The 26,494-nt window shown below is 42.3% G+C and overlaps 1 protein-coding gene across 46 annotated transcripts in view; it reads right to left on the bottom strand.

Moving 5' to 3' along the window:
- GNG7 (G protein subunit gamma 7) overlaps window positions 1-26,494 on the bottom strand; it is a 128,444-nt gene that overhangs the window by 43,846 nt on the left and 58,104 nt on the right. For 36 of the 46 annotated variants that reach the window (XR_012666094.1, XR_012666093.1, XM_048830614.2 and 33 more), the window contains one exon: window positions 9,261-9,286. The exons of 8 other annotated variants lie outside the window; for them this stretch is intronic. Coding sequence is in view for 1 of the 38 variants with exons in the window: in XM_075123264.1 (XP_074979365.1) it covers window positions 9,261-9,286 (26 nt within the window). In the remaining 37 variants the exon portion in view is untranslated. Of the gene's footprint in view, window positions 1-9,260; window positions 9,287-12,833; window positions 12,978-26,494 lie in introns of all 46 variants that reach the window. 2 more of the 46 variants (XM_075123292.1, XM_075123271.1) reach the window with 1 other exon arrangement.

Raw genomic sequence — 26,494 nt, 5'->3', positions numbered from 1 at the left:
GACAGGGATTCCAAGAGATTTCTTTTAATATTTGTGTTCCAGTAGTGCCTACAGGTCCAACCTGATGCCAGGGCCCCACTATTCTACAAACATACTAAAATGACAGTCCCTGCCCCCAGCAGCTTACAATTTAAATGAAAAAAGAAAAGGTGGGTGGGGACATGGAGGGGGAGTGACCTGGCCATGGTCACCCACCAGGTCAGTGGCAGAGCTGGGAAAAGAACCCAAGGTCTCCTGAATCCCAATCCAGTGCCTTAGCCACTAAATTGTTTTGACATGCCCCAATTAATACTGCTTCAATAATGGAAAAGCAAGTTTACAATGAATGGTTAAGCAAGATGCCCCAGAAGCCTGGCAATAAGTTGCCAGCGGAATAAAACAACTCTTTCACATGCTAACTCCTCTGCCAGGTTCAATTACTAACATAAATTGACTGCAGAAAAGATTTCTCATTCATATTTTGAAACTGCTTCACTCCCATGCATAGATAGCTCCTGGTAATTTCACTATAAATGTGCTTGACCTTTTGTAGTGGTCACATCACATGAGGACAGTGAGCGCTAATGGCTTTGTTCACGTTATATAAAACAAAACATACTGGTATGAGAGCAGTCTTGTGACTATCGCTCTCACTCCCTTTCCATACACTAACCTTGTTTTCATTAGGGCTATGTCTGCAGAGGGCAAAAATGAGGTGCCCACAAGGGACTCAAAATAGATTAGCAGTGAAACCAAGATCCCTTAATTAAGTTAGCAGCATGCAAATAAAAATGAGGATAATTGTTCCCTAAACCAGATTAAAATGCAGCTTGATTGACTCGATGACTACTTTCCACTTGTTTCATCCATCAAAGTAATTACACTCCAGCATGTGACTGCAGTGTCTGTGTAGATGTTTTCACGGAAGCCTGGGTCTTTCGGTAATGCTGATGACTGCAACATCATGTGAGGATTTGCAACTGAGGAGCGACTCCCACATGGGCCATGGAATCTGTTAGGCAGGGAAAGGAAGCAGAAGGTCGCTTTCTTTTGTCTCTTTTACAGGAAGTCAAGTCACGTTGGCTTGGAATAAGTTCAGGAGTTGAGCTAAGGACTGGGTAGTTGTTACTAATTTGAAAGAGTTCCAGGCTAGAAAGATAGGGAGACCAAAAAAAGAAAAGTAACTGACGAATTACACAACAGGTTATACAATTACCAATTTTTGTAGAGCTACACGTTTTAGACGATTAGTACAGACTAGAATATAAATCCATTCAAATTTCTCCCAGTTTAGACAACGTATGTTGTAACAGATGCTGTTTTAGTAGTTTGTCCCACAAAACTAAAAATGAAGAAAGAGTCATATTGATCTGACCTATAAACTAGTAGTTTTAGAGATTTGCTTTTATAATACACTGTGCCTTAGACTTCAGCAATTTATCTGTATATACAGAAGTGCATGTCGCAAATGGAGACGTTTCATACAGCACTAGATATAGAACAGCTGCCAGCAGCAGCATGATAAAAAGGCCAGCAGGATGTTATCCTGGAAACAAACAGACCTCATTCCCCCTCCCACCCCCAATTTCCTCCCCCGCACAACCTAACCTGAAAGCACTTAATAGGATGCTCTAGATTAGCACTATTTCCTTATTTCCCAGCATTGCATCCAACTCAGGTGAATGCTCAGTTTCAGGTAGAAAGAGAAAAAAGGTGGGGGAGGGGAAGAGAACGAGAGAGAAGATAAAGGAATAACTAGGGTGACTAAAGCAGGGTAGATTGAAATCAAATTATTTAAATCAGTTTTCCGTTTACTGATTTAAATAAAAAAAATCAATCTAGTTCTGCATTTGTACTTTTAATTCTCCTAAATAAAGACTCATTCCCATTGGTCAGTACCATTAAAAAAAATTGTTAGTCTCTAAGGTGCCACAAGCCCTCCTTTTCTTTTTGCAAATACAGACTAACACAGTTGCTACTCTGAAACCTGTCATTAAAACATGTTTTATTTGCAACCAGCTAAATTTGGTATTTTTTGCTGACACCGCCTATACACATTTATTTATGCAATTATATGCCTGGAATAAATTGATACATTTATCAATTATATGCCTGGAATAGGTCACCAGGACCATGGTATTCACCCAAGAGTTCTGAAAGAACTCAAACATGAAATTGTAGAACTATTAGCTGTGGTATGTAACCTATCACTTAAATCACCATCTATACCAGATGACTGGAGGGTAGCTAATGTGATGCCAATTTTTTTCAAAAAGGTTCCAGAGGCGATCCTGGTAATTACAGGCCAGTGAGCCTAACTTCAGTACCAGGCAAACTGGTTGGAACTATATAAAGAACAGAATCATCAGACACAGATGAACAAGATTTGTTGGGGGAAGAGTCAACACAGCTTTTAAAAAAGGAAATCATGCCTCACCAGTCTATTAGAATTCTTTGAGGAGGGTCAACAAATATGTGGACAAAGATGATTCAGTGGATAGAGTGTACTTGGACTGTCAGAAAGCCTTGACTAGGTCCCTCACCAAAGGCTATTAAGCAAACTATGTAGTCATGGGATAAGAGGGAAGGTCCTCTCATGGATCAGTATCTCGTTAAAAGACAGGAAATGAGAGGTAGCAATAAATGGTCAGTTTCAGAATGGAGAGATGTAAATAGCAGCGTCCCCTCGGAATCTGTACTGGGATCAGTTTTGTTAAACATTCATAAATGATCTGCAAAAAGGGATGAAGAGAGAGGTGGGAAAGTTTGCAGATGATACAAAATTACTCGAGATTCCAGTCTGCTTTGGACTTAACTAAGAGTTACAAAGGAATCTCACAAAACTAGATGACTGAATTCCATCTGCCATTTTACTGCAAAGTAATGTATACTGGAAAACATAATCCCAACTCTACATACAAAATAATGGGCTTTAAATTAGCTGTTATTAGTCAAGAAAGATCTTGGAGTCGTCATGGATAGTTCTCTGAAAACATCCGCTCAATATTCAGCAGCAAACAAAAAAGCTAACGTTGTTAGGAATCAGGTAGGAAAGGGATAGATAAAACAGAAAATATCATAGTACCACTATATAAATCAATGTTATGGCCACACCTTGAATACTGCGTGCAGTTCTTGTTGCCCCATCTCAAAAAAGATTTTAGAAATGGAAAAGGTACAGAGAAGGGCAACAAAAATGATTAAGGGTATGGAAGAGCTTCCATACGAGGACGTCTCAGCAGGAAGAGACACAACTAAGGGGGAATATGATAGATATCTGTAAAATCTTGACTGGTGTGAAGACAGCAAATAAGGAAGTGTTATTTACCCCTTCATATAACACCAGAATCAGAGGTTACCCAATGAAATTAATAGGCAGCAGGTTTAAAACAAACAAAAAAATATTTCCATCGCACAACACACAGTCAACCTGTGGAACTCATTGCCAGGGGATGTTGTGAAGGCCAAAACTATATCTGGATTCAAAAAAGAATTAGGTAAGTTCATGGAGAATAGGCCCACCAATGACTTAACTAAGATGGTCAGGGATGCAAACCCATGCTCTGTCTCTCTAAGCCTCTAACTGCCAGATGCTGGGACAGGTGATAGATCACTTGACTACTGCCCTGTTCTTTCTGTTCATTCCTTTTGAAGCATCTGGCATTAGCCACTGCCAGGAGACTGGGTACTGGGCTAGATGGACCACTGGTCTGACCCAGCATGGCTATTCTTATGTAGCTTAATACATTTATTCAGATTCTTAATTTTTACATTATGTTAGTAAATAGTAAATGATGCATTTCTTATTTCATAGATTATTTTACTTGGGATTTGTGTCAAGTTGCATTTGGATGGAAATTGGAATTCCATTAAAATGTACAAAAACAGGCCTTTTAAAATTGTATTAATTAGTTAAAGAAATCTATTTTAAGTGTGCAGAATACATAAAAAGTTTATCAAAACATGTCTTGTATTTAAAGAAAAGAAATATTAACTTTAGTAAGTGAACTGAAGATTGTTTCTGTTCCCCATGGGGTCAGATTTTCAAAGGTATTTAAGCGCCTAAAGCTGCAGATAGAGGCCTAGTGGGATTTTTAAAAGCGCTTAAGTATAGGTACTTTATAAAACCCACTAGGTCCCTATTCTGCATCTTCAAGTGCCTTTGAAAATCTGGCCCCAATGTCCTTCAAGATCTTAGAATTAGTAGACCTCTTCCTCTCACCCCTGATTTTAATTCCTAGATTTGAAGAGGGAAAACGAGCTCTCCTGCTTCAAGTCCCACTCGGTTTCTTAACTTTGAATGAATTAGTCCAAGTGAAGGAAGTATTCTCTCCACACCCATTAGCTGAATGCAGCCAAAAGTAATTAAGATAAAAGCTTTTCTGCACTTCAGAAACTCAAAGTACTTAAGTTTGAAAAAATGTTAATACCAGCGTTCACTCCATTTTAACAACTGAAGCTATAGATGCTTAATGCAGTATGTGACATTGTGACATTATTTACAATGCTTGAGTTGACCTCAAAAGTTAATGATGCTCCCCAAGCACATATTCTGTATAGAGGAGCAGCACACTAACTTATTTTAGCAGAAAAAAGAAAAGGAGGACTTGTGGCACCTTAGAGACTAACAAATTTATTTGAGGATAAGCTTTTGTGAGCTACAGCTCACTTCGATGAAGCTCATGAAAGCTTATGCTCAAATAAATCGGTTCGTCTCTAAGGTGCTACAAGTCCTCCTGTTCTTTTTGCAGATACAGACTAACACGGCTGCTACCCTGAAACCTGCTGTTTTAGGAGGGCTCACTGATGCAGCACATTTACATTATTTTGTTGAAGTAAATTTAGGCCTTAACAGCGCTGTCATAATTTCAAATTGAGTTTTAAACAGGTTTACTTTTTTTTTATTCTCATTTAAATAAAAAAATCTGATTCAAATAAAACTCACGGATTGATTTAAACAGATTTTTATCCACCTTGAACCAAAACACTTCAAGCCTCCGACACCTTTTCTGGGAAACCTGCATCTCTCAAATATACATACTCACGTGACAACCACTGTAGAAAATCTAGGCATCCAGTCTAGGCATCTGTAAGTGTCACGGCAACCAATGTGTCTAGCCCTTGGTAAGAAACAGTGACGCATGACCTCATGTCAGTGTCACAACCCAGTGCCACAGTACGGTTTCTAGTGAAGACTCAGTGTTAAACTACCAGAAAAAGGACTGCCCTCCGCCTTGGAAAGGTGAGCCTTTCAGTACAAATAAGACTGATCAGCTGCAAATGAGTTAATTAATACAAGCTTGTCTAAACATGGAGTTGTTTCAGATTCACTGTTTCTGATTAACCCCATGTGTAAACATTTATTCCACAATCAATCTATTTCACTTTAAATTCACATGCTACCTTAGTAAGAAACAATTTTCAAATTTAGCTAAGCCCTTGGACTCTGCCTACCCATCCTTAAATCTGCTGAAAATAATTATGTCCCACTGCCTCAACTCCAAAGAAAGTTTACATAAGAACAGACTGATGTAGATTTAAATGTGTTCCAAAAATTTAAAATAGCTCTCCTAAGAAGTTACTACAAACCCACCAAATGTAGATCCTACTTTGCCTAGCAAGTGACTGGCTTGAGGCAAAACAATTAATTCTGCATTATATTTGTGTTGCAATCACTTCCAGTTTAAGTAAAACCTACCACAATGGTCCAATTCCAAGGCTGCAGGCTCACATTTATAGCATTGTTACCTTGATCCAGTTTGCAGGGAGTATGTTTCACATCATGATCAATGCTCCCAGTTTCAAAAACAGACACTTTAGACTGGTACAAGTGTAGGGTAACCACCCAGTGCACACAGAATCCTGTGCTTATCTAGGGATATTCCCAGATGAGTGCACATTTGGATGTACTACTAGAAGGTTTTTCAGTTTGAATTTTAACCAGGCCTCCTACGCAAGATGCATTTTTGTAAACTATTTATATATAATTGAACTTCTCTACATCTCTGGAGGTGGATGTCAGAATCTTATTATGTTACAAATGTGAATGTAAAATGCAAGGAAAATCTGGTTAAAAAAGCCTTAAGCAAGTTAGCTTTTCTTTTGATCTTTGCCCTGCCTGTTAGGAATAAGGAAGGAAGTTCCAATTTTCATGTATTCAATATTGTGTTGATTAAGGAAGCTTATTTCTTTATAAAATGCCTCTGCTGTTTGAGCAAAATATGCAAATCATGATAAAGGCATGATACCTGCCTCTTTGTTGGCTTGAAGAGATCAGGCGCATTTCAGGACACCACAGTGGAAGATGTATTTTCAGAAATTGTAAATAATGAATGAATGGCTAAAAAAAGATACTGAAAAATGTACAGAATACATCTTATACAAAGGATGATCAGTATTTAAAGATGGGCAACCTACAATCACCAATCCACATTCATTCACTTCGTATTAGAAAACTTTGAGTGTATTTGTAATTTACTTTTTCTGTCGTGTTCCATCCTCTCTCAAGGGTTTCAGTGCCTCTATCATTCATTCTAAGACAGGGAAATGACTGATCATACTGTTTCTACTCATCCCTGTTCCGCACTTGGAACGCCAATTCTTTAGATTTCACAATAAACCTGATTCGAAGTTGGAGAGTCACTTCTTTGTACTGTGGTTTATAGATTGCCCCATCAGGGCAGTGGTTTATATTTTGAAGTCTGGCAATTGTCCTGAGAGAAATGTAAGCTTTATTCAAGTATAAATACAAACATATTGGTCTTTTTTTTTTTTTTTTTTTTTAAAACACACTAATTCTAGCAACTAAGCCCAGCCAAAAAAAAAAAAAGCGTGCACTTCAAGGTGTAGAAATCAATTATTAGGGGACAACCTTATGCGAAATCACACCCAGGAATATTCTGAATGGCATATTTACATGAGCCAGGAATACCAATCCCATTAGAATTCTGTGCTTTGTGCCACAGAGAATGCTGTATGCTAGCATGCTTACAGTGTTAATGACAGAGTCCGAGCAAGAGAAGTGCTTGTGTTTTCACATTGGTTGGTTTGCTAATGGAAGACAAGGATGTTTTTAGGTTTCACTAATAGGAGTCAGAGTTCTGGTATGTAGAGCACTTTAAACTTAGTGCCACCTTCCAAAGACACCTAGGACAGGGACTCTCAAATTCTTCCACAGTGTGGACCACATGTACTACAGAGCACTGGCTTACACCACCTGCCTTTCCCGTCATAATTACACGATGGCCTGTGGAACACAGAACTACGGAAACTGCCATACACAGCAAGCTAGTGGCTTATCAAATAAAAATTATCAGTACCAGATGTTTCAGTGCTTCAGAAGTAGAAGGGAAGAAAGATTTATAACCTGCTTTTGCGGCGCGGGGCGGGAAGGTTTCTTACTGATCCTTGTAATTTAATATTGGTTTAAGAGCTGACACACAAGAGTATTTATCCTTTCTGAAATCTCTTTTCCTTTTTCCAAAGGGACTGCATACGTTCTTTTCGTCAGATCTTTTTCTGAATCTACTATGCCATGGATGGGCAAACTTCTTGGCCTGAAGGCCACATTTGGGTGGGTAAATTATATGCAGGGCCATGAATGTAGGGCTGGGGCAGGGGCTTGGGTATGGGAGGGAGCGCAGGGTGCAGGAGGGGGCTCAGGGCAGGGGGTTGGGGTGTGGCCTGGCGCCGCTTACCTCGAGCAGCTCCGGGGTGGCAGAGGTGCACAGCAGGGCTAAGGCAGGTTCCCTACCTGCCCTGATCCTGTACTGCTCCCGGAAGTGGCCAGCATGTCTGGCAGTGGCTCCTTGGGGTGGGGCAAGCGGCTCTGCCGCACGCTGCCCTCACCTGTGGGTACCACCCTCGAAGCTCCCATTGACCGCAGTTGCCCGTTCCCGGCCAATGGGAACTGCATGGGGGGGGGGGGGGGCGGGCGGTGCCTGCAGGTGAGGGCAGTGCATGGAGCCCTCTGCCCCCACCCCCCTAGGGGCCACAGGGACGTGGTGCTGGCCACTTCCGGGAGTGGCATGGGGCCAGGGCAGGCAGGGAGCCTGCCTTAGCCCCACTGCACCATAGGGCTGGCAATCCCATAGGCCGGATTGAAAGCCCTGATGAGCCAGATCCGGCCTGTGGGCCATAGTTTGCCCTCCCCTGTACTATGCTCTTGGCTTCAGTGACAGCCAGGGGCAGCAAGTTCTTCAGGTGAAGTGCGTGGTGTAGAAAAGGAGTTCCTTTCATTCGTTTTAAGTTTGTGGTCATTCAGCATTCTTGAACATCTCCTTGTTTGTGAATTTGTGGGAGAGGATAATTAGGAGCCCCTATTTGCACTTTCTACGTTTCTTCATTTTGTATACCTATCGTGTACTACCCCCACCGAATCCCAGTCTTCTCTTTTCATATGGAGCTTTCCCATGCCTCTAATCATTCTTTTTATTCAACCCTAATGCTCTTCTGTATTCTTTTTGAGGCAGGGAGATCAGATACCCACACAGTATTTCAGGCAAGGACACACTACTACTTATATTTATGCTTTCTGGCATGTACTGCAATGTCTGGGAATTTGGCAAGATCTAAAAAAGCTATTTCAGTGTGCACTGCTCGTCCTGCTCAACTTCTTACTGCAACCAAATGAATTCTAAAGATTTCTACAAGAATTTAGCCAGCCTGTGGCCAACAAGAGATTTTGTGCAATATGGATCTTTTGCAATTCAGCAGGCATAACCACAAAGGTAACTTGACGGAAAGGAGATAAGAGACAGCTTGGTCATAAAGGCTCAGAAGTGCCACATCCGGGGTGCTATGGATGTGAAGGGAGATAAGAGGAAAGCAGATACCCTGCAATATAAAATATGAGCCAAATAAATTTAGACCCAGGCCCACAATGTACATTATGTGCCACAAGCAAGAGCAGGGCGCCAGTGAGCTGCCTCCCTTTCCTGTTGCAGGAGGAGGAAAATAGCTGATCCATGCAGTTTACATGTGAGGCAGAACCACTCAGCAGTAACCTGCTCTGCTTGTTAAGAATAGTCCTTTCAAGACCTCTTTTGAAGAGAGCTGTGTATGGGGCACAGACCAATTCAGCGAAGCCTTGTCCTATAGGTCTAATGATATGGTCAGTTTAAGGTTCAGTTCTGTTTGAACTATCAGAGTTGTTAATGCTGAGCAGTACTACAGACCAGAAACCATTCCTATCAGACAGAGCTGTATGCCATGGAATGGCATGCCAATTTTAGTTACATAGTTTTTAAGAAAAGGGCTCAATATGGCCAGTGTGTACATACCTTTCCTCACTGTTCCTGGATTATTCCTGAAAGAAAAAACATTGGACATTAGTTCTGCGTGATCATTTCAAGATAACACTCGTTAGCATCTAGTGCGCACTTACACCCTTCACAATGGAACTCAGAATGTTGCAAAATGTTGCAGTCTGCAACATCAGATACTGGAAGTCCCTGAGGTTATAGAAGCCTAATGGTATCTGACGACACAAACTAAAACTTCCATGAAGAAGGGTCACTTCAGTTGTACAGCATTCAGTAAATCACTTTCTAGCCAGGGGCTGAAAGTCAAAATGATAGAAGTGATGACCAAAGCTGAAGGCCGCAATGAGACATCCAAGGGCAAGAAGGTATTTGGGCATATAGCAGGGCCTATGCCTGAGGCACTCCATGTTGGCAGGGATAAGGGGGCAGATAAAGGACGTCACCAGCATGGCTCTGTAGTACTGTACATTTTTCACATAACCAGCATTCTTTAAGGAGTCAGTCTTTTTAAAAATGTATTCTGCTTCATAGTTTTAAAAACACAAGGGGGAGAAGAATGAATCAAGTTTATTTACCCACAGCTCCGAGTAAGATATTTAAGCAAACTCAGGTTGGCTTTGCATGGCATTAAAGATGCTTAATGAGACTGTACTATAACTTCTAAGCAAAACTTTTAAACCAGAAATTTCCACTTGTCAACATTGACTGTGTCAGATACCTTTACAAGCTAAAAAGCTTTGTGTACTTCCAACTTTGGGCTCTAGTGTTAAAAAAGGAGGAGCAGAGGACCTGAAGCAAGCTGAAAGCTGGAAAACCATAACCTCCCTATCAAGCAAATTAACCGAAAACGGAACAAGTGACAGGAAACCACCTGATTTTCTGGCATGCTGTTTTATCACAGAGAGTAATGGGGGCAATGAGGGCAACAGGAAATTCATGTCCCACGATCAGCTCACTTGTCATGACCTAGGAAAAGGGTGGCCTTAGAAGGGTTTAATGGAATTTTACCCGTTTACTCAAATCATTTACACAAAATACATGTCAGAAACACACCTGTATTACTGAACCTTATGAACTTATGTCAGAAAACCTTAGCTTGCCATCCTGCTACAGGTTCAGTAGGTGCAGGAGCAAGTTTAATACCCCATGCATTCTCGTACATCCTTATATGTGCATCTTACATTAAAGCATCTAATTTATTTTTCCATCATTTTTACCGGTCTCTTTTTTAAATTAGGAAAATCTAACTGAGCTGCACAGTCTCATGCACTAGCTGAATTCTATAAAGTTTAGGTCGTACACACGGCACAAGTGTCACTTAAAAAACCTTTTCAATATAAAACGTGTTATGGAAAGATTTCTATTGGCTGTAGGCTTTGCAAAAAAAAACCCACCTAATTTCAAAAGAAAAAAGTTTGAGACCAAATTTGACCTGGCCATGTCCCTTTAATCCCCAATTTGCACTCTTGAAATTTGAAGTTCTAATTTAACTTGTTAAAAAAGAGCAAAACAGACAGGTTTTATCCCATGGAACAGAATTTTGCAATTGTCACAGTGTTGCTAAAATGACAAACTGAAGACAACCAATGGTCTATCTACTACAAAAGTGTCTAAGAGCAACCAGTGTTGGGTAAATTGCTGAGGAAGGCACAAACTTCCCCAGAATTCACCTAGCTTTGTAATACTCCAAGACAAATGAGCATGATCATTGGCTATGGAATTTTTTTATCCGGGAGAGCAAATTACAATGCAAAAAGTTACCAGTGCATTTTTACAACTGAAGTACTACTGCCATCTGCCAAGTTGATTTCAACTAGTGTAATGAACTCTTTGTTCTTACAGCTGATGGAAAATACAATCAATACCGGCTGTTACAAGAATACAAGATATAGACAGTCCAGCATTTTCTCAGGAACTTTAAAATAATTTTGACACTATAATCCCACCCACCCTATTGCAGCTTACATCTTAAAACCTGATGCACAAGCATATGAGAAACACAGCCAGCAGTGTCAGGTACATGTGCTAGTACTCAATATTTTAAAACCCTCTGCAGTCCAGTTTCAAGGAAGAGCACCTGTTCATTTCTTGAGGATACACCTTCAACAATTCAGCTAGTTGAGAGTGGTTGGAGATGAGGAAAATGTATTACAATAGGTAAAAACAGCCAGATATATGTTTAATTTCTGTGTGGTTCAGTGTCAAAGTTAATTTGTAGCACTGAAGTTAGTTGATCAAGATTGCTCAGCCTCTGCCAGTGAGATGAGGTTTCAGTTCTCTGGAGAACTACTGTAAATCTCTGAAGAGAAGGGTGGAGGGGGGAACAAAAAGATTTGTAAAAATTAATGGAATTTTTCCCACAACTGCTAGAGAATGTTTTTCAGGCATTTAGCCAACACTGCTTTAGAGTGTAAAAAAGCATGTGGGCTTTTCACAGCTCTGTACTTGAACATTAAAACAAAAAAAGGCAGGCTCAGTGAGGCACCTAGGCAACAGTCACTCTGATGCAGGAAAAACTACGTCAGTGGGCTGCATCACTGCTGAGGCTCTGGGGTTGGGGAACCCTCCTACAGCATATCACTACCCACACAGTGAGTTCAGTTTACTGTTCTTGTCCTCAGTTCTATAGGCTCAGCGAGGAGGAGGAGGAGGAAGAGCAAAAGCAAAGCACCACTTTTCACTTGAGTGAAAGGACAAAACTGACTCACACACTTACACACACGAGTAATAAGGCAAACCAGTGTGTTTGTAAGGTTAAATAAAAAGGTAACACTGCAAAGGACTGAACTGTCACATGCTAAGTTAAACAGACATTGAACACACTGCAAGTTATCATTACGTACAGGTTCTTCTGAATTCCACTTTGAGACCCCCAGGGGGTGGCCACTGAACAAAAGATACAACAAATCCCACATCCCCTTCTGTGTCTACACAATACAGTGGCAACTTTGTTGAGACTCCTGGTTTAGTGTGTTAAAATTAGGCAGGATGATTTTGGTCCTCATGCTGGTCTGTCCCCCCCCAGAGATTTCTCCAACTTGTACTCACAGGTGACTATTTCTATTCAAACTGAGCAAGCCAGAGCAGCACATTTACAGCATAAATACTTGATTTAACACCAAGCTTTTCCATACAATTTCATTTTACTATAGGACATTAACTACCTGTTAGAGACTTGTTTTGCAACTGGCTCCCGACTGTCTGCAGAACTTAATTTAAGCATACAAAAAAGACAGGATTTAACTAAACCAGAAGTGCAATTTCTAGCAATCATGTTTTACTCAGAAAACTGATTCTCAGTGCCTCAAATTTCAATAATTAGTTAAAACAGGAGTTAAGTCTCATTTCCTCCCTCTCTTTTAACCCTTTCTGATCTCCAGAATGAGTCTGGGGATAGCCTCGTGGACGCAGATCTAAAGTTCACCCCACTAGTGTCATAATGCAGTAATGACTTACACTGAGTCATTCCAGGACAGACTTTTTTCTTATTCATCCTGGGAAAATGAAGAACAGCAGGAGAAAGAGCAACCACTCAGACAAGCAGTGTGTCACCACTCAGAATACTGCTGCACCTTAATTTGCTACAGGTACCTGTATCCGATGTATCCGATTCCAGAGTATGGACCATGTTGACTTGTTAATGGCGTTTTTTCAATAGGCCAGAAAATCTGAGGTTGCTAAATGGTGCCATAGGAGATTATTACTGAGAAATTCACATCCGTTCAAGGAGTTTTGCTGTGAACATACAGATGACTTTAGTCTTTGTCTGTGTGGCCACTGGTTTCATGCAACAGATCCCTTACATTAAACAAATGTGATCTTGACAACAGAATTGCTTAACTCCCAAAGCACATGGACTCTGCTATGCCACTGTTTTGTTCCCAAGAGTAAGCTAGAATCAGTGTTGGTATCTACAGCACAAATAGCATAATTAGTTCTGAAAATAGTCCCCAGAGTAGAGAAAGCTTGAATTTAATTTAGGGACATTTAAGGTATTTTTCCTACCACAGTTCAAAACAAAGAACTTTGTTTCTATAGTAATTGGAAACTGTACTAAAACAATTTCCTCTCTATTGGCTGCACAGTAGTTTATTGCTGTAGGGTGGGTCGTTGATGTTTAGTGATTAAAAAGACATCTGTTTAGGGAAAGTATCTGCTTATAAAACATTATTTTGGACCCTGCAAACAGGCTAATCTTAGCAGTGTCCTACTGAAGAAAGTTTATTCATAAGATTCAGATTGCACTTGTTTTAACTAGAACTGGTTTAGAGAAGACAATGCAATATCAGCTTGTCTCTTCAACATGTGTTTTTAAACAGCTTTAGACAGTGAGCTCTTCAGGGTAGGGACTGTGTATTGCTCTACCCAGTACCTAGCACAAGCTGGCCCTGATCATGCTTGATCCATAGGCACTACTGTAACCATGATTAATAATATCTGACATGCTTATAGAATGCTAGAATGAGAAGTGCACAGTTGTTAGCAGCAGTAGTTCATCTCAGAAAGAAAGGATTCCTTTATATTTAGAGATAAAAGCAGGGCAGCCTCCGTGGTTATTTGCACCGTCACAAAGCATTACATAACAGTCTCTGGAGAACAGCCATCTTTTCAAAATAAGAATAATTATGAATGTGTGAAAGCTTAGGGGTGCGCCGTCTTGTCGGTACCGAGTGGAGATTATGGTCAGCAGCTTGCAGAAGCAACAATACACAAAGGAGCCATCATTTAAAAAAAAAGTAAGTAACTGCACAGGAACCAATCATAACACTGCAATTTTAGACTGGATGCAAAAATGGGCATTCACATTTCACCTCAATTTGAGTCTTAACTAGATTATACCTTGAACGTCCAATGTCTGCAACATTAAAATTAAAACAAAGGGTCAGCAAAGGGGCAGACTGTGTGTTTTGAAAAGATCCTGTATATAGGTGCATTGGAGGTGGCTGACAGCTATTTTGACATTAAGTATTTCTAGGGCTAAAAACCATCAGGAAGAACATGCATAAGTCTTCAGTGTCTTGCTCCCTTCCTCCACCCTCCCACTTTATCCACCCCCTCTATAAAGTCACCATCCTGTTCAACTTCAGAGTAAAACTGCCACACATTCCACTCAGAGTGGGCTGTTTGTCAAACTTTGCCTACATTTGTCAGCTGAGGCTAGTGAGTCGCACTGCCTACTCCCCCGGCCTGGAGGAATCAGTGCCCTGTGTACAAACCTCTCTCCACTGCACGTGAGGTTTTGTTTTTGCAGCAAAAGGTTCAGAGAAATAAGAAAATACATCATCTGAGATTCATATTTAATACACCCGCAGACAACAAGTGCGTGGCAGAGCTGAGGGGAAGATTTAAAAAAATCCACTGGGACGTGCTTCTAAATCCACTAGGTGCCTTTGAAAATCTAATCTTAATCCATGAAGCTATTCTCCTAAATCAGACTCATTCAGATCTCAGAATCCTGAAGGAGCAAGTTCATACAAAAAGCTACTTAAGTCTTTTCAGGGAATGCTGTATTCTGACCATTTACAAAGTGCTGTAACTGTTGTGGGTTATGAACTATAGGGTTCAGCATCCAAACTTGAGGCAAAATCCTGTGGGGGCACTGAGTGCCTTCAACTCCCGCTAAGGTCAGTGTGGGAGGAGGGTACTTGGCATCTCACAGGATCAGGCCTTTGGGCTCATCCAATGATTTTAATTACAATTACAAGCAGGGTGGAGGAGAAAGGTTAAAAGGAGAAAAAGGATGCTATGCGTATGGTAGTTTAGGGTAATTCTGGATTAAAAGAGCAAAAGGGTTTTACCTGAAAGAACAGAATAGGTCACAGCAAGGGGTAACCTTCAATTAAGTTTAAGTATTACTCAGACACACTGATGATCTTTCAGGGAATCGTTTAAGATTAGTTAAATTCTTTGCCTGGGATGACAGATAACGCAGCAGGATGCTGTAGCTCCTCCCTGCTTCCACATTGTGTCAACACCTAATTTAGGATAGAAACACGTGCTGTAATTTAAAGTGTGGGTAATTGCGATGGAGGGGATGTAATGTGAATTCCCCAGATACCATTCCTTTCTCTTACACAACTAGCTTGTAGAAAAGGTAAAAGGAGACGCAGAAAGCTAGGATGAGAAGCCAGGTGGGATTAGTCACTGAAGACTTAAAACACAATCAAAATATATTTAGTGCATGCATCCATTCACCCCCCTCCTTCACCATGCTCACACAAGGGATTTCAATATTCCACAGACATTAAGTGCGTAGCAGCCCAGCATTAAAGTAAATGAAGTAAAACTAATTCTCTGCTGGAGAATGTAATTGCTCTAACAACAGACAAGCAGCTTCCATGGAATGGAACTGACAATATGAAGGCAGATGATCAGGTCACTAGGAAACTGCTCCCCAGCATGGTAGGAAGAGAATAATGGCCTCACAGCAAACAAAATTTTCAATCTGGAATAATGGTTAAACTCCAATGATAGGAATATTGGTGTTTTTATTTGTCAAGAAGGAAGGAAGCCCTAGCCAGAAATACAAGGCAAGTTACAAAAATCAGTAGTAATGAGATGTGTCTGTTCTGACCCCTAGTGTTTTGTCATCAAATGTAAACATCCTTCAATTTTGCCACTAATGGGCGAAACAGCCCCTGAAGCTCCCTCTGTGCAAGGTCAGTTTCCCCTTGCCACACTACAAGTAGGAAGATCCTTCCATAACCTCCTAAGAAAAAGTGAGCTATGTTTCATTCCCCATAGAAATATTCTGGGTTTGAACATTGGTTTTGAGCACAATTATCAGATCCACAGCTCAACTCCCGAAAGAGTTCAAGGCATCTAACATGGGAAGTTACTACTAGTTCCAGGCCAACAGTTCAATGGCCAGCCTGGAAGGGTTAACAAGGCTGCTTTTAATCCTCCTCTTCAGTTTTCTGCAAAAACAAATTGTCACTTGTAACAGATATTTAGACTAAAGGTGCCCTATGCACCAACTACCTCCTTTCAACCATACTTTAAAGAGATTCTAAATGCACCAGACCACCAGCTGCAGAGAAGTTACTATATTAAAAAGGCTTGAGCATCTCCCCCTCCTCTTCCCATTCAGTAATTCTAGGCAAATAAAAGATCAGAAATTCCAGCCTTATCTATACTGGGGATTTACCTTTGTTACACTCAGTGAAGGACAGCAACAGTTGGGTTTACACTGGTACAGCTCTCTTATGTAGGCCTGGTCTACACTTGGGGGGGGGGGGATCGATCTAAGATACGCAACTTCAGCTACAAGAATAGCGTAGCTGAAGTCGACGTATCTGAGATCGACTTAAAATCCCTTACTTCACGTCCTCGCGGCATGGGATCAACAGCTGCCGCTCCCCCGTCGACTCCGCTTCCACCTCTCGCCGTGTTGGAGTTCTGGAGTCGAGGGCAGAGCGAGTGCGGATTGATTTATCGCGTCTACACTAGACGCAATAAATCGATCGCCAATAGATTGATCACTACCCACCAATCCGGCGGGTAGTGTAGACATGGCCATAGAGAGGCTATAAACCACTTATTAGCACCAGAGTAAGCTTATGTCAGTTTCAAGTAGGGGTAAACTGCCTCTGAGGCAAATTGTGGCCTACAGCATCTTAGCCTTTCTACACCAAGGGTTTGCCCCAGAAGAAGCTATGGCTAAAATTCCCAGCATATACAAGGGCTCTGTAGAATACTAGTTGCTCCAATTATGGTAACATCTGCAGCTATTTCTAGGGTGCTTGCCCATAACATTAGCTACTGAGAGCTACAGGTGATGGCTAGTAATTTGTAAAGAATTTTGACAGTAGCAAATTTGCTGCTTACAAATGCTCAGAGAGCATTATGCATTGTGCACTCTTTGGCCTCATTAGTTTACAGATTCTGCAAGAGTGACTAATTACACAATCCCCCACACTTAAAAATACCACAAGCTCGTCCATCTGTAGCATCACAAGCTTGGGCACGAGACAGACTGGGATCAAGACTGGGCACAAGACCATAGCACAGTGAGATAGCTAGGAAGCAGTGGATGTTGAGCTGGGCAATCATGAGGAGCCATGTGACATCTAAAGTGGCCTCCAGTTGTAGTGCATTGCTTCTCCTGTTGAAGATCTGTTCGAGGGGGACAGCTGAATAGCAGGATTTCTGACTCAATGCTCCTGCAAGCTCATTTTATGCTGTGGATTGTTCTACAGCTGAACCTTGTGGGAAAATACACACCATTTGCAAATAAACACCCATTAGTACCAGATGAATCAGTGTCAGTCAGCTCAGTCCCTGACTACTCCGATGCAGCAGAAATCTCATTTTCTGAAATGTCAGAGTAGGAGTTTGAAGCTTATTAATGCCTCATCAAGTGCTCGAATAGTCAGAAAAGCGAGGTAGTGTGCCATGTGTAAGTCAAGTCAGTGCCAAATTTAGAGGCTGGGTGAGGATTCTGTTAGTCTCTAAAAGAGGATTTGTTAAAAATAAAAGTTCATTTGGTTACAGCATAATAAGGCACAACGCACTGTTCGGAGCCAGAAGCAAGCAGACACCTTCCCTTAGGTCCAGTTCTACACTATTTTCTGTCATGCTATGAAAAAGACAGAAAGCATCAGCTAACCCCATTCCAGTGGGATGCCTGGGGCTAGATGACTGAAAGATCAGCAACCCACTGGCTGAGAGGTCAATTCAAAACATGATTTAACAGAAAAAACATAGGGCAGAGGAGGCTTCAACGGGGAGTTCATGGCAAACCATGCAGCAGCAGTGATTGTTTAAATACTACAACTAAACTGAGTCACTGAAATGTAGCAATGGACAGCTGAGTCCAGGTTTGGTTTTACTGGGGGGACCCTGTCAATGCCCCCCCCCATACACACACTCCCTCTAAAATCAGAACTAGACCCAGGCACCCTCTCCCAAACTCAGCAGATTAAACAAAAACAAAAAGTTATTTAAAAGTCACTTTAGAGGTAGGTATCTCACTTCAAATAGGGCATACTTTAAACCTGCAAGAAGTGAATCATCACTGAGAACAGAAGAACGCTTCTGTACTCCTCACCAAAAACAAGTCAAGATCTGATGCCAACTAAAATTGGGGGAAATTTAGGACCTGTACTGCAACAGTAAAATAAGATGCATATTTAAACCCACACCTCCGTGGCTCAGAACTGCAGACCAGCAGTAAAGATATTCTGCTGCAAGACTAAACACTCAGCTTTATATGATACACTTGCTGGCAGAGTGAATCAAAGCTAAAAAAAAATCTGATAGAAGCTGAAGATCTCCTCACACCGTTGCCAAAAATCATCCAAGCAAAACCAAGCACTGCATGAAGCTCTGGGCTTCCAAATGGTCTACAACAGGGGCGGGCAACCTTTTTGGGCCAAGGGCCACATCTGGGTGGGGAAATTGTATGCAAGGCCAGGGTAGGGGGTTGGGGTGCGGGAGGGAGTGAGGTGTGCAGGAATGGGCTTAGGGCAAGGGATTGGGGCAGAGGAGGGGTGAGGGGTGCATGAGGGGGCTCAGGGAAGGAGGTTGGGATGCAGAGTGCGGCAGAGAGCTCAAGGCAGGGGATTGGGGCGCGAGGTGCAGGCAGGGGGCTTAGGGCAGGGAGTTGGGGAGTGGGGTGCAGGAGGGGTTTGGGATCCAGCCTGGCACCGCTTACCTAAAGCGGCTCTGGGGTGGCAGCGGCACACACCAGGGCCAGGGCAGGCTCCCTGCCTGCCTGCCCCCATCCTGCTCTGGGAAGCGGCCAGAACCACATCTCTGCACAGCCCTGGTGTGGTGGGGTGGGGAGCCACAGGGCTCCGCGCGCTGCCCTTGCCACACCTCCAGGTACCTCCCCTGAAGCTCCCATTGTCTGCAGTTACCCGTTCCCAGCCAATGGGAGCTGTGGGGGGTAGTGCCTGGAGGCAAGGGCAAAGCACGGAGCCTTCTGCCCCCCCGGGCCGTGGTGCCGGCCACTTCTGAGAGCAGTGCGGGATCTGCAGCACTACTGGGGGCAATCCTGCAGGCCAGATCCAAAACCCTGAGGGGCCGGATCTAGGCTGCAGGCCATAGTTTGCCCACCCCTGCCACACAGCATGTTAGAGTCCAGACATTTAATTAAGAGAGCGAGCAGCCATGGGACAAGAGGGAAGGTCCTCGCACAGATCAGAAACGGGTTAAAAGACAGGAAACAATGGGTAGGAATAAATGGTCAGTTTTCACAATGGAAAGATAAATAATGGCATCTCCCAAGGATCTATACTGGGACCAGTGTAGTTCAACATATTCATAAATTATCTAAAAAAGGAGATAAACAGTGAAGTGGCAATGTTTGCAGATGATGCAAAATTATTCAAGCTAGTTAAGGCCAAAGCTGACTATAAAGAGTTACAAACGGATCTCACAAAACTGGGTGACTGGGCAGCAAAATGGCAGATGAAATTCAATGTGGATAAGTGCAAAGAAATGCACATTGGAAAACATAATCCCCACTACACACACACAGAAAGATCTGGTGTTACTGTGAATAGTTCTCTGAAAACATCTGCTCAATTTACAGCAGCAGTCAAAAAAGCTAATCATGTTAGGAGCCATTAGGAAAGGGATAGATAACGACAGAAAATATAGCACCACTATGCAAATCCATGGTACACACACACCTTGAATACTGCTTGCAGTTCTGGTCACCCAATCTCAAAAAAGGGCATATTAGAATTGGAAAAAGTACAGCAAAGAGCAACAAAAATGATGAGGGGAATGGAACAGCCTCCGTATGAGGAGAGATTCAAAAGACTGGGCCTGTACATCTTGGAAAAAAGAGATGATGGGGAAGGGGGGGAATAACTTTTACAGAGGTCAATAAAATCATGACTGGTGAGGAGAAAATGAATAAGGACGTGTTATTTACCCCTTCACATACCACAAGAACCAGGGGTCACCCAATGAAATTAACAGGCAGCAGGTTTAAAACAAACGTAAGGAAGCCCTTCTTAACACAATGCAGTATCAACCCATGGAACTCATTGCCAAGGGATGCTGTAAAGGCCAAAAGTATAACTGGGTTCAAAAAATAATTCAATAAGTTCAGAGGATAGGTCCATCAATAGCTATTAGCCAAGATGGTCAGGGACTCAATCTCATGTTCTTGGTCCCTAAACCTCTAACTGCCAGAAGCTGGGACTGGGTGATAAGAGAATGGATCACTCGATAATTGCCCTGTTCTGTTTCTTCCCTCTGAAGCATCTGGCACAGGCCACTGTCAGAAAACAGGATACTAGACTACATGGCCCGTTGGTTGAACCCACTATTGTCATTCTTATTCTTATGAAATTACTGTAGAGAAAAAAAAATTATGCCACTTCATAGCTGGAGCTGCTAAAGTGAAGCAGAGTTCACTGCTCCAACAACTTTGTTTTCCTTAGTGTGTTCCACATTCCTTTGACAACTGCAGTCCATTAAAATAAATGGAACATTCCACTGAACCATTCCCCATCATGTAAAAATAAAATTGACACAAAGGGTGGCCATAGTAACTGTTAAAGGTGGAAAAAAAACCAGAGTCAAATCTGCCTTCCCTTTGTTTTCAGATTTTTTTCCAATTAAAGGACTACTGTTGGTGAATGGTAAGAAATTAACACTCAGATTGTGGCAGGCTCAGATGTGCATTTATACAGACAGATTTTTTTTTTTAAAGCCTTCAGAATGCTTGGGGCTAAGGTGCTACTCAGTGCAAAGTGTCTAATATACAATGCTTTAATCAAGCCTTGTATCATCATTGGGTTAGGTATTATCACTGTTTCACAAAGGGGTAAAACTGAGGCCAGTTACTCAAGGCCTCATGAAAGTCAATGGCAGAGGAATGAAACATGCACGTCCTGTTTCTCAGGCCTCTAGTCCCTCACCTCCAAGCCAGATAAACACGGTGCTGTTCAGTGTGCATGGTGTCAAAAGGACTAGGCACTCAGCCCTTTTTAAACAAAGTGCCAATACACAGGCGCACCAAGCCTATCTTTAGCACATAAAAATGTACTAAGCCACTTAAAAGCTGAAACTTTGCAGGAGTTGCTAACGACATGCGCATGGTTTGTCAATGTTAAGGTCATAGAATCATAGAATATCAGGGTTGGAAGGGACCTGAGGAGGTCATCTAGTCCAACCCCCTGCTCAAAGCAGGACCAATCCCCAACTAAATCATCCCAGCCAGGGCTTTGTCAAGCCTGACCTTAAAAATATCTAAGGAAGGAGGTTCCACCACCTCCCTAGGTAACACATTCCAGTGTTTCACCACCCTCCTAGTGAAAAAGTTTTTCCTAATATCCAAACTAAACCTCCCCCACTGCAACTTGAGACCATTACTCCTCGTTCTGTCATCTGCTACCACTGAGAACAGTCTACATCCATCCTCTTTGGAACCCCCCTTTCAGGTAGTTGAAAGCAGCTATCAAATCCCCCCTCATTCTTCTCTTCGCAGACAAAACAATCCCACTTCCGTCAGCCTCTCCTCATAAGTCATGTGTTCCAGTCCCCTAATCCTTTTTGCAAAAAGAAAAGGAGTACTTGTGGCACCTTAGAGACTAACCAATTTATTTGAGCATGAGCTTTCGTGAGCTACAGCTCACTTGAGCTGTAGCTCACGAAAGCTCATGCTCAAATAAATTGGTTAGTCTCTAAGGTGCCACAAGTACTCCTTTTCTTTTTGCGAATACAGACTAACACGGCTGTTCCTCTGAAACCTAATCCTTTTTGTTGCCCTCCGCTGGACTCTCTCCAATTTTCCCACATCCTTCTTGTAGTGTGGGACCCAAAACTGGATACAGTACTCCAGATGAGGCCTCACCAATGTCAAATAGAGGGGAACGATCACGTCCCTCGATCTGCTGGCAATGCCCCTACTTATACATCCCAAAATGCCATTGGCCTTCTTAGCAAGAAGAGCACACTGTTGACTCATATCCAGCTTCTCTTTCACTGTAACCCCTAGCTCCTTTTCTGCAGAACTGCTGCTGAGCCATTCGGTCCCTAGTCTGTAGCGGTGCATGGGATTCTTCCGTCCTAAGTGCAGGACTCTGTACTTGTCCTTGTTGAACCTCATCAGATTTCTTTTGGCCCAGTCCTCCAATTTGTCTAGGGCCCTCTGTACCCTATCCCTACCCTCCAGCGTATCTACCTCTCCTCCCAGTTTAGTGTCATCTGCATCCTTGCTGAGGATGCAATCCATACCATCCTCCATATCATTTATGGAGATATTGAACAAAACCAGCCCAAGGACCGATCCTTGGGGCACTCCACTTGATACCGGCTGCCAACTAGACATGGAGTCATTGATCACTACCAGTTGAGCCCGACAATCTAGCCAACTTTCTATCCACCTTATAGTCCATTCATCCAGCCCATACTACTTTAACTTACTGGCAAGATACTGTGGGAGACAATGACAAAAGCTTTGCTAAAGTCAAGGAACAACATATCCACTGCTTTCCCCTCATCCACAGAGCCAGTTATCTCATCATAGAAGGCAATTAGATTAGTCAGGCATGACTTGCCCTTGGTGAATCCATGCTGACTGTTCCTGATCACTTTCCTCTCCTCTAAGTGCTTCAGAATTGATTCCTTGAGGACCTGCTCCATGATTTTTCCAGGGACTGAGGTGAGGCTGACTGGCCTGTAGTTCCCAGGATCATCCTCCTTCCCTTTTTTAAAGATGGGCACTACATTAGCCTTTTTCCAGTCGTCCAGGACCTCCCCCGATCGCCATGAGTTTTCAACAATAATGGCCAATGGCTCTGCAATCACATCCGCCAACTCCTTTAGCACTCTCTGATGCAGCACGTCCGGCCCCACGGACTTGTGCTTGTCCAGCTTTTCTAAATAGTCCCATGCTGGAGTTAGTACAGAATATGGGCGGGGAAAGAATGCTGCCCTGGGATTCTAGTTAACACTAAGGCCTTGTCTAGACTAGGATATGAACGTGAGAACATGTTAGTGACAGCTTTCTCTAGATGAGGATTGTCTGGTTTAGTCTCCCGAGGTTGGTAATAGTTTGGCCTGATTCTGGCTGTTGGGTGTTGCGTGGTAGTGGCTGGCGTTTGACCTCCAATATAGCACAGCCCACTAGACAATGAGCTGGTGGTCCCTTCTGGCCTTAAACTCTATGACTTAAACATGTGTTAGGATATGTCTTCATGGCAGAGTGTAGCTAACTGGAGTTAAGAGAAGGAACTCAAGTTGAGTTAGCCTAGCTCAAGTGAGAGCACCCACACCGTGAACAACACTCGGGCTGCAGTGTCCATCCTGGAGTGATTTCCACTCATGTGTGGGTGCCAAGACTTCTAAGGGCATATCCAGTGGTTCTTTGCACTGCGGTAAACTGAGCCCCTCTAGGAATTATCTTTCCCAGTGAATTATGGGATAAACTGTGAACATTCCGGGCACAGAGGGGAAATTGTTGGAAGGAACTGGAGAACTAGCGGCACTCAAGTAGAGCTGGCCTGCGTCCACACTGCAGAGTGGTCATGTTAGCAGCTGACTTGTGCTAACTCAAGCTTTTAGTCCAAGCCTCCTGATGGGCCAGCCAACACGAGTTAATAGCAGCACCACTCGACTGAAGAATGTGTGTGTGTTAGGACAGGACTCCAGAATTATAATTCAGGTTAACTTCGCAGTGAAGACAGACCATTAGACTAGTCAAAGTTAAATTTCAAATTCACCTTCACCCCACCCTCCCAGGTTTAAAACTTGGGCCTTTTTAAGGCACATTAAACTGGTCACTATCTTGCTTACTTCTACAGAAGCAGAGGAACAAAGACACTGAAAAGTGGTACAAGGTTTGAGAACATTTCTCATATCCCAAAGCCTTAGGATAGAAGCCAAATGGACACTAAAACAGGTTTATGGATTGGAAAATCCAATTCAACTGTAAAGACTTAATCCCTGTTTTCACTTCTGCTGAAGTCACACAAATGCTTGTATATTCTTAACTCCTATGAGTCCTAGTATTAACTAATTTCACACTAGTGGCTTTTAAGTTTAACAGCCATATCATCATGCATTTCTTGAATTCAACATTCCAAAGAAGTTTTCACTTGCTCAGCGTGATATTCAGCCACAAGACTAGAGAAGACTTTCTATTACAGTCCACAATTCATAAAAGAAAACTATTCTAAAGAGAGACTGAAATTCAACATCTTCAAAAGTGAAACTGAATAGCTTGATTTCATGCTATCTATTCCTAGAAGGGTCACCTGTGGGTAAATCTCCCTTAAGCAAACACCAGAATTAATATTTCACTTTCCCAGAAACATACTATAGACCCCCTTCTGGTGCTTTATTCCCCACCCACATGCAACAAGGCTGTTAGATACTCAACTTCAGCTCAGAATATGAATCAATATGGAAACTCCCCTATCTGTCCCCCATTCTCTTCTGGAGGCTTTTAAGTTTCAAAAGTTGGCCACCTAAGTGCGATTTAACACAATGGGTTCCTGTAGGGGCAAAGATGTACTCTCCATGTGCCTAACTACAGACTGTTGCAGCAGACTCACTGTACTCCTTTGGCAACAAGAGCTCACCTGGAAAGTGGCTGTCTGCAGAGAATTTTCAGCAATTCTCTACCATTTGTCTGGAATCTGAGCAGTATTAAAATGCTAGTGCAATGGTGGAAGACTGGATAAAAAATTTCTGTGCAGAGATGATCAAAGTGATAAAATCTTATTCATGGATAATTAGTCACTGCATTGGGACTTTGTAACATACTGTTATCTTGCCAAGATCTCAGATCATAGCATTAAAAAACTTGTTTCCAAGTTGTCCTATTCTTCCTAGCCCCCAAAATATAAAAGCTACCTGAAAGCAGAACAGCATTTGTGAATGCTGTTGTATTTAACATGGCCACATTTCCACAATGTGGAAGTTGGCTATAAAAATTTTCTCCCAAAGTGAAAACTTCAGCTCCACAGTGTTCTGTTTTGAAAGATCACAGCTCGAAGATCAATGCACCAGATCCTCAGCTGGTGTAAATCTGTAGAGCTCTACATACATGACATCAATGGAGGAACATCAATGTGGGTCAGTTAAGGACTCATACTGGTGTGTTTACCACTCAAAGTAGAAGGCAAACCGCCATTATACTTTCTGGCAGAGGCTAAACAACAATCCTCTGCTCAACAGGTATGAAGAGTCTCAGATTTATGCCACAGTGTGTAGAACAGAAGATCAATTTAAGACCAAACTGAATGTTTAGGAAGATTTCCAATGCATCAAGAGCATAAACATGTCAAGATCACCAGCTCCAGGCCTTTGCTGTCAGGTGTTCCGAGCGCCCATACCATGATAAGTGATGGGAGAAGAAGAGACATTTAACCAAAAGGACTGGGTAACCAAATTGCAAGGATGTAAAGCCATGATTAGAATCAGCAGAATTAAATTTTGCTTATTCCACACATTAATATATTTGAGTAAAAATATCATACATCTCACTTAAAGGAGGACACCAGGCAAGTAATTAAGATGTGTGGTTCAAGAACCCCCACACTTCAAAACTTGTCATATCTGAGAAGTATGTCCAGCCTTGCTTAGATTTTCTAAGCGAGGTTTAACACCCTTCGGATATCAGACATCAAAAAGGTCTGATTTTAGTTTGATCTTTGGAACAGACAGAGCTCAACTGCAGGGTGGTGGGACTGATACACCTGAAAGGTAATTTAGCGGCTCATTTGCCCAGTGCAAGCCTCTTCACCCTAATAATGGAAAAGCTGCCTCCAGGTCCTAGCAACTTAAAGAAAGGACACTTGCACTTAAGGCGTCACAGCTGAGAAATACAGCCCTCCAGCCATAGCACTGCTATGGAATCTGACTTGATATCCGGCAATTAAAATGCTGTTAAAATACACAGGCACTGCACAGGGCAGGTGCATTGCAGGAATTTCAGCTAATAAATTGATTGACAATCTTTGATGTATTGGGCTGGGAAGCAGAGACTCTCTATAGCCTCTTAACAGAAGTAACGTATCTAAGAGATCAGCAATCTGTATCTTCTATTTATACCTGACCTGGTGCCACTGACTGAAGTAGTTTGGTGCCAAAGGGGTATTCCCCTTTCTGTCAGTACCTCTGCTGGAAGAATAGGAATGGTCTGTGGGCTAAATCGTTTGATGTGCTACTTGCTACAGTGTGGTACATTAAAATTCTGAGCTGAGAGAATCAGCCAAGTAAGGACACAGAGCACACAGGATAACCTCAGTTACACTAAGAACATTTCAGAGGGTGCTGAAAAGAAC

Source organism: Caretta caretta, chromosome 25, assembly GCF_965140235.1.
Source record: "Caretta caretta isolate rCarCar2 chromosome 25, rCarCar1.hap1, whole genome shotgun sequence".
In the NCBI taxonomy this organism is placed as follows: domain Eukaryota; kingdom Metazoa; phylum Chordata; order Testudines; family Cheloniidae; genus Caretta; species Caretta caretta.
Note: the sequence above shows the minus strand (reverse complement) of the source record. Positions and strands in the feature narration are given on the sequence as shown.